The 19,110-nt window shown below is 43.0% G+C and overlaps 1 protein-coding gene across 2 annotated transcripts in view; it reads right to left on the reverse strand.

Moving 5' to 3' along the window:
* The window catches only part of LOC132396875 (coiled-coil domain-containing protein 171-like), a 449,415-nt gene that overhangs the window by 24,717 nt on the left and 405,588 nt on the right, over nt 1–19,110 (reverse strand). Inside the window, exon 25 of one of the 2 annotated variants that reach the window (XM_059974901.1) lies at nt 15,720–16,716. The exons of the other annotated variant lie outside the window; for it this stretch is intronic. Within the exon in view, the coding sequence (XP_059830884.1) occupies nt 16,708–16,716 (9 nt within the window). The 3' untranslated portion in view covers nt 15,720–16,707. Of the gene's footprint in view, nt 1–15,719; nt 16,717–19,110 lie in introns of those variants that run through there. 2 annotated transcript variants of the gene reach the window in all.

The following is a 19,110-nucleotide window of genomic DNA, read 5'->3' on the forward strand; positions in this document are numbered from 1 at the left end:
TGAAGCCATTGAATCTGGAATTTTGTATCATTAACCTAGCTATCTCTGCTGCTGTGGCTAGTTTGTGGAGAGGAACAAAGTGACAAGCCTTTGAGAACTGGGCTACCATAACCATGATGACAGTATTCCCTCGGGATGGAGGAAGACCAATGATAAAATCTGCAATCAAGGACAAGTGGGAAAAGGTAAAGGCTGTAAAAGCCCTAGGGGTAGAGCTCTTTATTCCAGGCACACACATTGCATGCTGAAACATAATCTTTGATATTGTAGGTCACGCCTGGCCACCAGAACTGCCTCCTTATAAAAAAGTCCAGAGGACGTGAAATGCCCGAGTGACTGATAATGTTGGAGACATACCCCTAATTCAATACCCTAGAGCGGATAACCTCAGGGACAAAGACACGGTCAGGTGTCCCGTCACCACGTTTGGCCTCATGTTATTCCTGGGCCCTCCGCACAATGGAATTGATCTCTAGTCTAATGGGAGCCACCAGTTTTGAATTGTGGGAAATGGTCTCTGAGACGCCTTCCTTATCTGATGTTTCTACTTGCCTAGAAAGAGTGTCCAGTTTCTGATTCTAGTTACAGGTCTATAAGTAATGATATAATTGAACCTATTGAGGAACAATGACCAGCATACCTGCTAAAAGTTCAGTCTCTTGGCATCCTGGATAAAATCTAGGTTCTTCTGATCGGTCCAAACCAAAAAAGGGTATTTGGCTCCCTCTGGTCAATGCCCGAGTGCCAACTTGATGACAAGCAACTCCCTGTTGCCAATATCATAGTTAATCTCGGGGAAGAGAGCCATCCGGAGAAGAAGGTACATGGGTGTAGCTTCTGGCCCAAGATGGTTTGTTGAGATAGTACATCTTCAACCCTGATGTTCAAGGTGTCAACCTCCACTACAAAAGGTAGGTCCAGATCAGGGGAAAAAATTACAGGTGCTGTGGTGGATCTGTTCTTGCAACTGCAGAAAATGGCTTCTGTCTCTGGAGTCCAACGGAAGGGCACAGTAGATCTTTTAGTGAGATTGATAAGTGGAGCACTGAAATCCTAAAAAGCATTGGAGCTGTTTGACTGACATAGGTTGTGGCCAATTTCGTACCACTTCAGTCTTCTCAGAGTCCATCATTTCCCATAGGAAATGACAAAACCCAGAAAAAAACTTTGCAGGCATGAAATTCGACCTTTTTAAGTTTAACAAAACTTTAGTTCTCTAGTAGGCATTAAAGAACACTCCATATTTGGTGGACATGTTCCTGAGGAGACTGAGAAAAATAAGAATGTTGTACAAATACATAAGGTGGTTAAGCATCTCCTGGAGTGTGTCATTGATGAAGTTCCAAAAGACTGCTGGAGTGTTAACTAAACTGAATGACATCATCAGGTACTCATTATGTCTGGTGTCAGTCTTGAATGCTGTTTTCCATTCACCTCTCTTGGATCCACATCAGGTTGTAGGCATTCCAGAGGTCTAGATTAGTGAAGACCATGGCTCTTTGAAATAACTCAAATGTAGTGTTCATTAGAGGAAGTGGCACAGGTTCTTAATAATAATTTTATTTAGACCTCTATAATAGGCACATGGTCTCAGTCTGCTGTCCTTCTTGGATATGAGAAAGAATCCCACTCTGGCGGGCAAAGTAGACGGTCAGATAAACCAGGACATCAAAACCTCCTTAATGTAATCCTCCAAAGCTTGTCTCTTGGGAACAGAAAAGGCATACAGCCTTCCCCAGCAAGGGCACTTACCAGGTATTAATTTGATGGCACAATTCCAGTCCCTATGTGGGGGAAGTGCAGTGGCTCTCTTCTTGCTGAACTCCAACAAATCCAAATATTCTAAAGATATTTTAGATAACTCCAATAAGTTCAAGTTTGGTCTTGAGGAGTCAGATAGGAACTCGACAGATGACTCAACATGGTTCACAGCAGGTCACTCGGAAACTTGGGCAGGCATCTCAGAACTTCAGGAAGGCACCCTGGAACCTCTAGGAAGGCACTTGCCTGGCATAGGGTCAACCAGCCTTGAACAAGTTAGTTCAAGAATGACGTAGATGTAACCAAGGAGTACAGGAATATCTGGAGAATGAATGAGATGGAAACTAATCATCTCCTTGTGCCTTTCAATTGTCAACTTGAGAGAGGTGGAAAGGTAAGAGATTTGTCCAGCTTCCAATGGTCTACCACCCAGAGCTGTAGCAGAGACAGGCTGTTTGAGGAATACCTTAGGAATTTGGATTCTCTCTGTCTGCCAGTCCGGTGCCCAAGAAATATCCCGCTGAAGCAGAGTCTTCTAAGGCTCTCTCAGAATGTTGATGTCTTCCCCAAGACAATAGGGATGGTAAAACTATTCAGGGACTCAATAAAATGGAAGACAGATTTGAGATTGATACAGTACTTCCTTCAATGAACAGTCCAGGAAGTTTTCCCAGGAATTCAGGGCAGGTGACTTGGACGTGGCCGGCTTACCGTAGTGTAAGCAACATCTCTGCCTCATGCATCTCTCAATTCACTGGGGAGACCTGGGTTTTTCCAAGTTGCATGAGTTCTTCTGGAGATGACTGTGGGGATCTGAATTGGTTATCAGATTGAGGAACCAGGGTAGGCATTAAGTAATTCTGAGAACAAGCACTCCAAGTGAACTAGCCACATCTCTCCCTTCTCCTTTCAGAAATACGGTGGCCTCCAAATCATCCACCAGGTCCCTGGATGCAAGAACATCTTTAAGCTGATCACTTAACCCCCACCTAAACAGAGCAACCAAACCCTCATTGTTCCACTCACTCTCCGGCACCAGGGTATGGAAATGAATGGAATAGTTGGCCATGGATCGCACTCCCAGATGCAGCTGGAGAAGTCTGTCTGTTGCCTTTGAGCCCTCTGCAGGATGAAGAATCCTTCTTCATCATGCTTAGAAATAAATTTATATCAGAACACATGTGAGTGAATTTCTCCCATAAAGCCATTGCCCATGAGAAGGGAAATTGTATAGACAGATTTACTCCTCTCCGAGGGGAATTTTGTGGGTTGTAATTCAAAGACAAGGGAGCATTGACTTAAGAACCTGCAGCAAGACTCAGGGTCTCCATTGTACCACTCAGCGTTTATAACAGTTTCAGTGACAATTCATAGTTGTGAACAGAAATAGTTGGTCCACTCTGAAACCATCAACATCTATCCAATCTTTTTCAGCCACCGTCAATCAATGCTCAATCCTACTCTACGGAGAATAACTTCCAGATTTTTACTATGCCAATGAGCGATGTGCATTTGGATACTACAGGGTTATTTCAGAAAGGATTATATTTGTTCAACAACACACACAAAATGCTGGTGGAACACAGCATGCCAGGCAGCATCTATAGGGAGAAGCGATGTCGACGTTTCGGGCCGAGACCTTTCGTCAGGACTAACCAAATGGTTAATCCTGATGAAGGGTCTCGGCCCGAAACGTCGACAGTGCTTCTCCCTATAGATGCTGCCTGGCCTGCTGTGTTCCACTAGCATTTTGTGTGTGTTGTTGTTTGAATTTCCAGCATCTGCAGATTTCCTCGTGTTTGCTCATTATATTTGTTCAATAGGTTCTTAAGGTACATTTAATGTCAGAGAAATGTATACAATATACATCCTGAAATTCTTTTTCTTCGCAAACATCCATGAAAACAGAGTAGTGCCCCAAAGAATGAATGACAGGTATCCCTTTAGAACCCCGAAGCCCCCACCCAGCTCCCCCCTCACACGCACAAGTAGCACCAGGGCAACAATCCTATAAGTTCCATTGTACAGTAAGTAAAGGATTCCCACTTCATTGGCACAGACATTGAGAGTTGAAGGGGTCCTTTCCTCTGTTCTATTGTTCTATATTATGGTCCCTATAATTAACTGATTTCACTAAAACCTTTCTATTGAATTGTGCCGTATGTATTCCACATTGACCAATTTCTATATTCTTGATACATGCAGGAGAAAGAAGTTTCAAAAATTAGTTCCACAATGACGTCTACACTTTATGAAAAGGAATACAGTATTGAAAACCCCATGGGTATGGTGCACCACCATCAATGGCACCAGGTTGCAAATTCCATGAAGCTTGAGATGGTGATTTTGTCCCCAGTGTAAAGAACATAATCAGCATATGTTACTGTGAATGCCAAAATAAAATTTCAAATGAATCCTATATACTGTGAAGAAAATGGAGATAAATGGCAGTAGGAAGAGGTCTGCATGAGATTAGTCCGGAATGACTAGCAGAGTGGATAGGGAAGTCACGGACCGGGACAAAAAGTTGTAAACTCTGCCAACTTCATCATGGGCACTAGCCTCCCCAGCACTGAGGACACCCTCAGAAGTGAATGCCTTTAAAGGCGGCGTCCATCCTTAAGGACAGCCATCACCCCGGACATGCTCTCTTTTCATTGCTACTATCAAGGAGGGGTTACAGGAGTCTGAAGGCACACAATCAGTGTTTCAGGAGCAGTTTCTATACTTCCACCATTAGATTTCTGAATGGACAGGAACCCGTGACAATTAACTCACTATTTTTTCCTGCCCTATCAATTAATTTACAAGGGCAAATAAAAATAAAGTAGGGACAAGTGGAGCGGCCATTGTTGGAGGGGAACAGTGTTGGAGTGGGGAGGCTTTGGTTCATTAGCAGGAACAGAGTTGGGTGTGATACATATTAGGTAAGTTCCTTCTTCACTTTTTATCTGTTACTACACAGTTACTGCAGTGAGAATGGCTCCAGGGCTGTATTTTGTTCTTTGCTTGAGATGTGGGAATTCTGGGAGACCTCCAGCCTTCCAGATAACCACAGCTGCAACAGGTGCACCATGAGAGACAGGAGCTACAGGGAGGTAGTCATCCCTACAGGGAGGCAGCTGCCTGGGTAGCTGTCAGGAGAGAGCCAGGGCAGGCCTGTGGCTATTCCCCTCAATAATAAGTGTACTGCTCTTGATACTGTTGGCAGTGGGAGGGGAGAAGAGGGTGGTGGGATGATCTACCAGGGGAAGCTGCAGTGACTGGCTCTCTGGTGCTGTGGTTCAGAAGGAAAGTGGTGGTGTTGGGGGGAGATGACTGCAAGAGTGATAGGGGACTACTTAGTTAGAGAAGCAGACTTGAGCTTGTGTGGACACAACAGATACCCAGATGGCATGTTGCCTCCCAGGTGCCAGGGTCAGAAACATCTCAGGTCACGTCCACAGCATTCTAAAGGGGGAGCACAAACAGCAAGAAGTTTTGGTACATATTGGCACCAATGGCATAGCTAGGAAAAGGGAGGATATGCTGAAGAGTGTGTTCAGGGAGTTAGCTAGAAAGTTGACAGCAGGGCCTCTAGTATTCTCTGGACTGCTGCCTGTGCCACGCAATAGTGAAAGTGAGAATAGGCTGATCTGGCAGGTGAATGTGTGGCTGAGGAACCGGTGCAGGCGGTAGGGTTTCAGATTTCTTAATCATTGACATCTATTCTGGGAAGGTATGACCTGTACAAAAGGGATGGATGACATCTGAACTCAAGGGGGACCAATGTCCTTGCAGGCAGGTTTCTCTCAACTGTTGGGAAGGGTTTAAATTAATTTGGCAGTGGGATGGGAAACTGAGTGACAGGGCTAAAAATGGGGCAGAGGCAGTGTGTAGAGAGACTGTCAGGAAGGACAGGCAGGTGATACGGTAGGATTGAAGTCAATGGGATGAGTTAGCCCATAAGACCATAAGATATAGGAGCAGTATTAGGCCATTTGGCCCATTGAGTCTGCTCTACCATTTCAACCTGGCTGATCCAATTTTCCTCTCACCCCCAATCTCTTGCCTTCTCCCTGTATCCCTTCATGCCCTGACCAATCAAGAACCTATCAACCTCTGCCTTAAATGTAGAGAAAGACTTAGCCTCCACAGCTACCTGTGTCAATGAATTCCACAGATTCACCACTCTCTGGCTAAAGACATTCCTCCTCATCTCCATTCTAAGATGATGCTCCTCTATTCTGAGGCTATGTCCTCTGGTTTTAGACTCTCCCACCACAGAAAACATCCTCTCCACATCCACTTTATCAAGGCCTTTCACCATTCAATCGGTTTCAATTAGGTCACCCAACATTCTTCTGAATTCAACTAAATACAGGCCCACAGCCATCAAATGCTCTTCATATGACAAACCATTCAATCCTGGAATAATTTTTGTGGATCTCCTTTGAACCCTCTCCAGTTTCAGAGGCCCAAAACTGCTCACAATACTAGAAGTGAGGCCTCATCTGTGCTTTCTAAAGTCTCAACATTACATCCTTTTTTTATAATCTAGTTCTCTTGAAATTAATGTAAACATTGCATTCACCTTCTTCACCACAGACTCAACCTGTAATCACTAGGGAATCCTGCACAAGGACTCCCAAATCCCTTTGCAACTCAGTGTTTTTGTATTTCTCTCCATTTAGAAAATAGTAAACCCTTTCATTTCTTCTACCAAAGTGCATGACCATATGCTTCCCAACACTGTAGTCCATCTGCCATTTTGCTCAACCTCCTAACCTAAGTCTTTCAGTAGTGTCTGTACTTCCTCAAACCTTTTGTAAAAAGAAGCAGTTCCAACACAGGCCCCTGAGGAACACCAACAGAGCAGCGCTGCCCCCTTTGCCTTCCTGCCTGTCCTTTTGATACAACATCCATACGTGGACAGTACGCTCCCAGCTATAATTTTCTTTCAGCCATGATTCAGTGATGCCTGCAACATCATAATGCCAATCTGTAACTGTGCTACAAGTTCATCTACTTTATTCCATATACTGCGTGCATTCAAATAAAACACCTTCAGTTCTGTATTCACCCTTTTCGATTTTATCTGCTTTGTACATTACAAATCATCTTGTTGATTGCAGTTTTGCCCTATTGACAGCCTCTCCTTACTACACATTGCCTTTGTTTGTAAACCTGTTATCTTTTCTTCAGCACTATCACTCTGGTTCCCATCCCCATGCCAAATTAGTTTAAATCCTCCCAACCTGCTCAGCATATTAGCTCCCCTTGGGTTCTGGTGTAACCCATCCCTTTTGTACAGGCCGTACCTTCCCAGAAAAAATCTCAACGATTAAGAAATCTGAAACCCTACCCCTTGCACCAGTTCCTCAGCCACGCATTCACCTGCAAAATCAGCCTATTCTCAATTTCACTGTTTCTAGCTACTCCCTGAACTCTCACTTCAGGATATCCTCCCTTTTCCTAGCTACGTCATTGCTGCCAATATGTATCAAGACTTCTGGTTGCCACCCTTGCCCTTGAGAATGCCATGGACCAATCTGAGACCCCTTGTAGGTCATCTCCCTTAATAGTATCTAAAGTTGTATACTTATTATTGAGGGGAGCGGCCATAGGTGTACTCTGCACTGGCTGTGCATTTCCTCTCCTCCGGACAGTCACCCAGTTACTTGTCTCCTGCAATCTAAGGGTGACTACCTCCCTGTAGCTCCTGTCTTTCACCTCCACAGGATCAATACCTCTCATCATCTTATACACCTCTATCAGGTCACCTCTCATCCTCTGTCGCTCCAAGAAGAAAAGGCCGAGTTCACTCAACCTGTTTTCATAAGGCAAGCTCCCCAATCCAGGAAACATCCTTGTAAATCTCCTCTGCACCCTCTCTATGGCTTCCACATCCTTCCTGTAGTGAGGTGACCAGAACTGAGCACAGTACTCCAAGTGGAATCTGACCAGGTACCTGTATAGCTGCAACATTACCACCCAGCTCCTAAATTCAATTCCACAATTGATGAAGGCCAATACACCATTTTCCTTCTTAACCACAGAGTCAACCTGTGCAGCTGCTTTGAGCGTCCTATGGACTCGGATCCCAAGATCCCTCTGATCCTCCATACTGCCAAGAGACTTACCATTAGTACTACATTCTGCCATCATATTTGACCTACCAAAATGAACCACTTCACACTTATCTGGGTTGAACTCCATCTGCCACTTCTCAGCCCAGTTTTGCATCTTATCAATGCCCCACTGTAACCACTGACAGCCCTCCACACTGTCCACAACACCCCCAACCTTTGTGTCATCAGAAAAATTACAAACCCATCCCTCCACTTCCTCATCCAGGTCATTTATAAAAATCACGAAGAGTAGGAGTCCCAGAACAGATCCCTGAGGCACACCACTGGTGAGTGACCTCCATACAGAATATGACCCGTCTACAACCACTCTTTGCCTTCTGTGGGCAAGCCAGTTCTGGATCCACAAAGTAATGTCCCCTTGGATCCCATGCCTTCTTACTTTCTCAATAAGCCTTGCATGGAGTATCTTATCAAATACCTTGCTGAAATCCATATACACTACATCTACGGCTCTTCCTTCATCAATGCGTTACATTCAATCAATCACATCCTCAAAAAAATTCAATCAGGCTCATAAGGCACAACCTTCCCTTGACAAAGCTATGCTGACTATTCCTAATCCTTTTATACCTCTCCAAATGTTCATAAATCCTGCCTCTCAGGACCTTCTCCATCAACTTAACAACCACTGAAGTAAGACACACTGGTCTATAATTTCCTGGGCTATCTCTACTCCCTTTCTTGAATAAAGGAACAGTATCCCCGACCCACCAATCCTCCAGAAACTCTCCTGTCCCCATTGCTGATTCAAAGATCATTGCCAGAGCCTCAGCAATCCCCTTCCTCGCCTCCCACAGTAGCCTGGGGTACATCTCATTCGGTCCCGGTGACTTATTCAACTTGATGCTTTCCAAAAGCTCCAGCACATCCTCTTTCTTAATATCTACATGCTCAAGCTTTTCAGTCTGCTGCAAGTCAGCACTACAATCACCAAGATCCTTTTCCATAGTGCAGTGGTCCTCATTCTCCGGGTGAAGCATGCAGGGGTTCAGCAGTGGCTGGCGCGCACCCAGCCGAAGCTAATTAATTAATGACACCTAATTAATTAGCTTGTTTATTTTGGCTTTTTTTCTTAAAGAGGTGCTGGGTGTGTGCTGGCTACCACTGAAACCCCCCCCCCCCCGCATGCTTTGTGGCCCAATATCGGTCCATGGCCCAGAGGTTGGGGACCACTGTCGTAGTGAATACTTAAGTAATGTATTCATTAAGTACTTCTGCTATTTCCTCCGGTTCCATACACACTCTCCCACTGTCAGACTTGATAGGTCCTATTCTTTCATATCTTATCCTCTTGCTCTTCACATACTTGTAGAATATCTTGGGATGTTTCTTGATCCTGCCCACCAAGGCCTTCTCATGGCCCCTTCTGGCTCTGCTAATTTCCTTCTTAAACTCCTTCCTGTTAGCCTTATAATCTTCTAGATCACTAACATTACTGAGCTCTCTGCACCTTTTGCAAGCTTTTCTTTCATTCTTGACTAGATTACAGCCTTTGTACACCACGGTTCCTGTACCCTGCCATAACTTCCCTGTCTCATTGGAACATACCTATGCAGAACTCCACACAAATATCTCCTGAACATTTGCCACATTTCTTCCGTACTTTTCCCTGAGAACATCTGTTCCCAATTTAAGCTTCCAATTTCCTGCCTGATAGCCTCATGATTCCCCTTACTCCAATTAAACACTTTTCTAACTTGTCTGTTCCTACCTCTCTCCAATGGTATTGTAAAGGAGATAGAATTATGATCACTATCTCCAAAATGCTCTCCCACTGATTGATCTGACACCTGATCAGGTTCATTTCCCAATACCAAATCAAGCACAGTCTTTCCTCTTGGAGGCTTATCTACATACTGTGTCAAGAAACCTTCCTGAACACACCTAACAAACTCCACCCCATCTAAACCCCTTGCTCTAGGAAGATGCCAATTGATATTTGGGAAATTAAAATCTGCCATCACAACATCTCTGTTATTAGTACACTTTTCCCTATCTGCTCCTCGATATCCATTACTATTGGGCAGTCTATAAAAAAACACCCAGTAAAGTTATTGACCCCTTCCTGTTTCTAATCTCCACCCACAGAGACTCTGTAGACAATCCTTCCATGACGTGGACCAAAGGATCTGTACTATGTTGAAATGTTCTATTTAGGGGATAGAAACAACATTAAAGGCCAAGGGGTCGGTACTGTATTGAAATGTTTTATTTTCTATCCTGGGCCACACATACTGATGCAATAATGAAGAAGGCACGCCAGTGGTTATATTTCATTTGGATTTGAAGAGGTTTGTAATGTCACCAGAGACTTCAGCAAATTTCTACAGATGTACTATGGAGAGAAATCTAATTAGTTGCGTCACCGTCTGGTATGGAGGGGCCATTACAAAGGATCAGAAAAAGACGTAGAGGGTTGTAAACTCAGCTCACTCCATCGTGGCCACTAACCTCTCCACTACTGAGACATCAAAAGGTCATTCTGAAAAACATGGCATTCATCATTAAGGACCCCTAGTACCCAGAACATACCCCCTTCTCGTTACTAACATCTGAGGGGAGGTACAGGAACACTCAGTGTTTTAGGTACAGCTTCTTCCCCTCTGCCATCAGATTTCTGAATGGACAATGTACTCATGAACACAACCTCACTACTTCTGCTCTCTTTTTGCATTATTTATTTATTTTTAATTTTTATATATATATTTCTTATCGTAGTTTATAATATATTTTATATGTTCCACAAAACAACAAATTTCACGACATACTGTATGCCAGTGATAATAAACCTGGGACAACTAACGTTAGATCAATCTTAAAACTGAAATGTTCTTTGAGTTTTGAACTTTCTGGCAAAAGGCTTAGGGTAGGCAATAAAGAGTATGAAGACCAGGAGGTCTTGAGGGTTTACACATGAGAGAGCTGTTTTGAATACAAAAACAGGCAAGTAATGCTGGGATTGCTCTCACTGGAGCAGAGAAAGTTAAGGAGAGGTTTGATGGAGGTGCATAAGATGAACATCTAGTCATTTCTTGGACAACTACACAAGACAGGATTTGATAAGAAAAGCAGTTCCCATTGGCTCATAGTACAAAGATTCAAGAGTTAAAGGAGAGATGTGTGAAAAAAAGATTATTGCAGTGAGTAATGATGACCTGAGATTTACTGGCTGTGAGGATGGTGGAAGCGTAGAAGTTTGACACTTTAGGAAAAACCTTCAGGCTGTGATGGAGTTCCCAATTCCATTAAGCAAAGGGTCCGTGGACTCCAGGTTGGGAACCCCTGGGCTATGGTGATATAGCAAACGAGTAGTACCTGTTGTATTGATCTACAGAGATAAATTATAGATATGGGCAGAGAAATAGCAGACGGAATTTAATCATAATATTTTGCACATTGGGAGATCAAATAAAAGTGGAAGGTGTACAGCGAAAGGCAGAAACCTTGGAGCACTGATGTAGAGAGAAATTTAGGGATGCTATTCCATAACTCCCTGAAAGTGCTTATTCTGTACTGTACCTAAATAAATAAATCCTTCCTATACTGGGAAATCATAACTTCATACATTACTCCAACTGCAGACTTACAAATGAACTGCACAATTGATGTCTCAATTCTGAAACTCAGTGCCTCGACCACTGAAGACAAATCCCCCTTATGCCCTCTTCACCACTCGTCAAACTGTGTTACCACTTTCAAGGAACTGTGTACTTGTACCCCTGGACCTCTCTGGTGTACATCTTGTCTTTCACTGTATACAATCCGTTTAGTTTCCGAAAAAATATCAATTTGCATTTGTCTGAGTTAAATTTCATCTGCCACTAATCACTCATCAGCTCATTTTTCCAGTTTATCTAGATCCTATTGTAAATTTGATGATTTCCTTCACAGTTCAGTATATAATCAATATTGCTGCCATCCACAAACAACAGAGGGTTCAGCACTGATCCTTGCAGCACACAATTGGTATAGGCCTCCTGTCTCATAAACAACCCTCCACTATCAACCTCCTTCCATCAAGACAATTTTATATCCACATGGCTAAGACATTTTATATCCCATGTGATGCTATATTATGGAGCAGCCTACTATGCAGGACCTTTCTAAAGACTTTACTGAAGTCCGTATAAACAATGGCTACCAAAGTTCCCCAATCAATTCTCTTGATCATCTTGTTACAATACTTATACTCTTCAAGGGATTCACTTGATCCCAGTTACCTATTCTTGAGATATGCCTCCCTTTTCCTGATTGGGCCTCAATATTCCTTATTAACCAGGGTTTCCTAATCCTGCCAGCCTTGCCCTTCACTCAAACAGGAATAACCTTATTTCATTTTTAAAAGCCTCGCATTTTCCAAATGTACCTCTACATGCTAACAGCCTCTTCAATTAACCTTGGCAAATTCCTATCTTGTGTCATTAAAATAGCCTTGCTCTCAATTAGCTTCCCGACTTAGGACGATAATTTGATGTTAGTCCATCTTTCTCCCCAACTATTTTGAAACTAATAGAGTTATCGTCACTGGTCCCAACGTGCTCAATGACACTTCAGTCACATGCCCTGCCTCATTTCCAAATAGAAGGTTGAGTGCTCCCTCTCTGGTAGAGCCACTTACATACAGATCCTCCTCGGGTTACTCATGGATTTTCCGCATATATGACTGAAAGTTTGGGAGACTGCTGGGATTGATGGTGATTTCTCTTCTATCACCCCCTTCACCAAAAGAACTACCACTTTTGGCAAAGTGTTTGGCAAAGCTGAGCAGAGCTGGACTGACTTATCCAGTTTGTCCAGACTTGAACAGACTTGTTTGCTCACTGAGTCAGTGAGGCCACTTGGTGACCACTCTTCGCACACCATGAGACATAGCGACATAATTAGGCCATTTGGCCCATCAAGTTTTCTCCACCATTCAATCATGGCTGATTCTTTCTCACCCCGCTTTCTCAGCCCCACTCTTCAGCCTTTTCTCTGTAACCCTTGATGCACTGTCCAGTCATGAACCTATTAAGCTCTGCCTTAAATACACCCAACAACCCACTTTCAGCTTTAAATGGACACCTCTCTATCCTGAGGTTGCGCCCTCTTGTCCTAGACTCTACCATGGGAAACATCCTTTACACATATTGCACGTCTAGCCCTTTCAACATTGAGAAGGTTTCAGTGAGATCCCCCCAATCCTTCTAAATTCCACCGAGTACAGACCCAGAGCCATCAAACGTTCCTCGTATGATAACGCTTTCATTCCCGGAATCATCCTTGTGAACCTGCTCTGAACCCTCTCCTATGCCAGCATATCTTTTCTTAAATGAGAAGCCCAAAACTGTTCACAATATTCAAGGTGAGGCCTCACCAGTCCCTTATAAAGCCTCAGCATCACATCTCTGCTCTTGCATTCTGGACCTCTTGAAATGAATGCTAATATCACATTTGCCTTCCTCATCATCGTCTCTGCCTGCAAGTAAACCTTTAGGCTGTTTTGCACAAGGACTCCCAAGTCCCTCTGCATCTTAGGTCTTTGGAAATTTCTCTCTGCTTAGATAATAGTCTGCACATTTATTTCTTCTATTAAGTGCATGACCATGCATTTTCCAACATTGTGTACTTCATTGCCACTTTCTTGCCCATTCTCCCTGTCTGTCTAAGTCCTTCTGCTGCCTTCCTGTTTCAACAATGCTACCTGCCCCTCCACCATTCTTCATATTATCTGCAAACTTGGCAATAAAGCCACCTATTCCATCATTTAAATCATTGATATACAGCATAAAAACAAGCAGTCCCAATACTGACCCCTGCGGAACACCACTAGTCACTGGCAGCTGACCAGAAAAGGATCCCAGTTGCTGCCTCCTACCACGCTGTCTGCTCACTCTCCTGTTGCAGCTGTGATCCTCTCCCACACACTGCACACTGCTCATTTACAACTTGTGAACAGTTGCCTGGAATGGCGCCCTCTTGTAACCTTTGGACTGCTTGTTGCTTCAAAAAATTTTCCTTGACATTTAACAAATTCTGACCCATTAGAATTATGTTAGTCCCAGTCAATATTGCGGAATTTAAGCCCTATTATCCGTACACATATGTGATCTCTCTACACAGTAATTACTCTAAATTCTGCTAGCACTATTCTATGAAAGTATACTCTCTTGGAATTTCTAAGTTCTATCCAAATTACCTCACTAGATGTTCCCCAAGCAACAGCTTTTCTAAGTACTACAAGGATATTCTCTCTAATCAATGGCATTGTTTCCTACCTCCACCTATAACATGCCTGTGGCATCTATAACCTGAAACATTGAATTCCAAACCTGCTTACTATTCAATAGCTATATCACAATCCCATGAGACTATCTATGCCCTGTATTCATCTGCCATCTGACGTTTTGCATTAAAATAAATGTAGTTGAGCCTATCAGATCTCCCTCGCTCTCTATCCTGCTAATTGTTGTGCCACAGACCTGACCATTGTTGCTGCTCTGCTCTGGAAGGACACCAACATCCCGCCCCACACTCTCCTGACAACATTCATGACAATACTTGCTTAGTGGCCACTTGAATAGGTACTGTATCTCCTGAGGTGGTCACTGAGTGTAGGTTTGTGGTTTTCTGCAGCTGTAGGCTATTCACTTCAAGGTCTGAGGTATGTGCGTTCAGAAATTCTCTCCCACACGCCATTGTTGTAATGTGTGGTTATTTGTATTGTCACCTTCCTGTCAGCTTGAACCAGTCCAGTCATCCTCCTCTGTTTCCTCTCATTATCAAGGCATTTTCACACTCAGAACTCCTACTCACTGGATACTTTGTTGTGTTCCTTACCATTCTTGGTGAAATCTAGCAGGAATTCCCAACCTGGGGTCCATGGACCCTTTGCCTAATAGTATTGTTCCATGGAATTGAAAAGGTAGGGAACCCCTGCTTTATAGAGTGTAGAGCATGAAAATTCAAGGATACTAAAACCACCCCTCTGGCACCAACAAGCATTCCCAGACAAGGTCACGCAGGTCACATTCCTTCCTCAATCTGATGTTTGATCTGAACCAATTGATCATGTCTGCATGCTTTTATGCATTGAGTTATTGCCACACAATTGATTGATTAGATATTTGCATTAATGAGCAGGTGTGCAGCTGTACCTAATAATGTGGCCACTGAATGTGTTTGTTCCTGTGGGGAATTCTGAATTTCCTGTTTATAACCTCCTAACTACATGGTGTCTTTACCTTCAGAGCTCCTGTCTCTGATGTCCTCTTTGCTCCTGAGAAAGTACATCTGCAGCTCCAGCCACTCGATAGTCAGTCAGGCACTGTATCTGGACACAGTTCCTGGAGGTCTCATCACTAGAAAATTGGAACTTTCCCTGACTGCCCACATTCTGCAGGGTTATATGATTGCCACGTGGCAATCTCTAAACCAATAAGACTATGGTCTACTTTATAAGACCATAAGCTATAGGTGCACAATTAGGACAATTGGCCCATCAAGTCTGCTCCACCATTTCATCATGGCTGATCCAATTTTCCCCTCATCTCCAATATCCAACCTTCTCCCCATATCCCTTCAAATCCTGACCAATGAAGAACCTATCAACCTCTCCCTTAAATTTACATAAAGACTTGGCTCCACAGCTGCCTGTGGCAATGCATTCCATAGACTCACCACTTTCTGGCTAAATAATTTACTCTTCATCTCGGTTCTCGGACACCCCTCCATTCTGAGCCTGTGTCCTCTGGTCTTACACTCTCCCACCATAGGAAACATCCTCTCCAGTTCAGCTCTATCAAGGCCTTTCACCTTTCAATAGGTTTCAGTTAGGTCAGTGGCTTAAGACAGTGGTATTTAAGAACTACAAAAAATTAAGTGCATAATTAAAAATTCAAAGATTCAAATTACATTTATTATCAAAGTATGTATGCAGTCTACAACCCTGAGATTCATCTTAGCGCAGACAGCCACGGAACAAAGACACACTACGGAGACAGTTCAAAGAAAAATATCAAACACCCATACACAAAAAAAGAACAAATCGCACAAATGGCAAAAAATGAGCATGAAACACATAATATAAAATATCAAACTACAAAATCATTGAAACAGTCCAGGAATGTACAGTCTTGTTCAGTTCAATTTAGTGCTATGCTGTTCGTTGACTGCAGGATGCAGAGCCAGTCTGCCCCAATCAAAATTGCACAAAATAGCAATAAAAAAGCAGTAGTCAGAAACCAGAAACACATCATAACATGAATACTGAGTCCAATCTACAGACCGAGTTGATTAAATGTTATCCAAAACCCAGTGCTCTGGTACCATCCTCCAGCAGCATCGAGCAAGAGGGAGGGGGAGAAAGCGAGGGAGGGAGGGGGAGAGAGAGAGAGAGAGGGAGGGAGAGGGAGAGAGAGAGAGAGAGACACCGATCACATGCAGGTACAGCAAGTGAAAGGGAGAGAGAAACCGGTCAAACGAAGGCAGATGACACTGAACACCTGCTCCCCTTCTGCTGTCATCCTCACTGATTTCAATCTTGCTTGACACTTTAATCGGCGAGATCAGTGAGAAATGAAGTTGATTATGGACTCACACCCCAGGCCACAGAGTCCACTTGAAACCTCAGCGAACTTCCTCAGCGACAGCAAAGTGCCAGATCACTCAGTCCACCTGAAGACGCATCACCAAGATGTAAATTACAGGTTCCAATAGTAAAAGAATCATATTTGAAAGAAGAAGTAAAAGACGTAGTTTCATGAACTGTCTGATGGATGTAGCCTTTGGCTGCGTTGTTTGCTGGCACCATCTTCTTCCAACCTTAAAAATTTTCTTAAAGAATCTAAAAACATTAGAACATTTTAAAAAAGTTAGAACATTTAAATTAAATAATTTAAATAAGATAAATTACATGTAACAAACCTCTCTTCCTCACAACTGTTCCTCTTCATTGAAATCAATTATACAGTCACACATTCGTGGCCACTTATTAGGTACACTTCTACATTTGCTCATTAATACAAATAACTAATCAGCCAATCATGTGGCAGCAACTCAATGCATAAAAGCATGCGGACATGGTCAAGATGTTCAGTTATTGTTCAGACGAAACATCAGTATGGGAAAGAAGTGTGATTTAAGTGACTTTGACTGTGACTAAATGATTGTTGGTACAAGATGGGTTAGCTTGAGTATCTCAGAAACAGCTGATCTCCTGGGATATTCACGCACAACAGTCTCCAGAATTCACAGAGAACATTACTGAATGCACAACACACCAACCTTGAAGTGAATGGGCTACAGGATCATAAGACCATGAACATACACTCAGTAGCCACTTTATTAGGTACACAAGGTACCTAATAAAGTGGCAACTGAGTGTATAGAACAGAAATAAGCCAATCAACCCATCATTCCATGCCTGCTATTAAGTACCCAACTATATAAACCCTATTTACCAGCACTTGCTCTATAGCCTTCTATAAGACAATGTAAGTGCTCACTAGATACTTCTTAAATATTGTGAGGGTTTCTGCTTTTACCAGCATTGTGTGTTCCAAATTCTGAGATTTAGCTGTCTTTAAATTGTTTTTGAGGTTCCTAAGGATGGTTTTGGCAATAGAGAGGGAAGTTAGAGGGTTAGGTTAGGGTTTAGGGACAGGGATGTGAGAGAATTAGAGATCAGGCTGGAATCTGAATCTCCACTACATATTCACAGAACAGTGACACAGATATGGGATATCCGTGGTTGGATATTGGATTGGCAGGAAGTGGACACCCTCTCCACCCACCCAGTTCAATGAGTTGTTGTGGGTTCCAGAATAGGAGCTCTATACAGACTGGAGGAATGAGTTCCGATGACAATCCTGGGGCTTGTGAATTGGCAAGACTGAAGCTTGAGGTCTAGTATTCAGAGTCCTGTCATCAGCAAGTCTGGAGTTTGAGGCCCAGTGCTTGGTGATCGGTGTGCCCTGCGATTGATGCCGAAGAGGACTAAGGGTTGAATTGGAAGTCTGGAAGTTGAGTCCCATTGGCCAGAGCCAAGTCCACAAATCACTGTGGAAGTCAAAACCTAATATTTGCAAGTCTGAGTCGATTGGTGGGTGCAGGTGTGTGCTGGGGTTAAAGGACTGTTATGTGTGGGTAAGAGAGAGGAAGATTGTATGTTTTGCTGTTGTTGTTTTGTTGCTTGTGTTCTTGATTGTTCTGCTGAGCATTGTAGGCACGCTATGTTAGTGCCAGAATGTGCAGCAACACTTGTGCATTCCCCCCCAGCACACCATCAGATGTGTTGGTTGTTAACACCAACAATGCAGTTCACTGCACACTTTGATGTACACCTGATCAATAAATTTGAATCTTGAATCTTAAACATCCTGCCTCTGTTGCTAAGCCCATTCTCCTTTGCTCTGGATAAATCAGCTAAAATAACATCGGGGGTAAAGCATTTCATAATCCAACCTATCTATGCACCGCATAATTTCATCTCAATACCTCAATTGGACCCACTCTCAACCATCTACACCACAAGGAAAATTTCATAACATACCCACTCCAAAATTCTATGTCTTAGCTGGTAAAGGAAAGTACATCTGCTCATTAATGCAAATATCTAATCAGCCAATCATGTGGCAGCAACTTAATGCATAAGAGCATGCAGATATGATCAAGAGGTTCAATTGTTGTTCAGACTAAACAACAGAATGTGGGAGAAATATGATCTAAGTGACTTTAACCATGGAATGATTGTTAGTGCCGGACTTGGTTGTTTGGGTATCTCAGAAGCTGCTGATTTCCTGGGATTATAAGACTATAAAATATATAGTTATGGTTACAACCATTTGATCCATCAAGTCTGCTCCACCATTTCATCATTGCCGATCCATTTCCCTCTCAGCAGAAATCTCCTGCCTTCTCCATAACTAATGAAAAAACTATCAACCTCTGCCTTCAAAATAAGACCATAAGATATAGGCGCAGAAATAGGCCATTTGGCCTATTGAGTCTGCTCTGCCATTTCATCATGGCTGATACGATTTTCCTCTCAACCCTAGTCTCATGCCTTCTCCCTGTATTCCCTTCATGCCCTGACCAATCAGAAATCTATCAACCTGTCTTTTTTTTGTAATTTTTTTATTGAAGTTCATCATCAAACATTTCCATAAGATGTATTTCAGACATTGTACATATATATCATATATATCACAAATCTCCACAAAGTATTTATCTGAGGTAT

This window comes from Hypanus sabinus, chromosome 7 (assembly GCF_030144855.1).
Source record: "Hypanus sabinus isolate sHypSab1 chromosome 7, sHypSab1.hap1, whole genome shotgun sequence".
Lineage (NCBI taxonomy): Eukaryota > Metazoa > Chordata > Chondrichthyes > Myliobatiformes > Dasyatidae > Hypanus > Hypanus sabinus.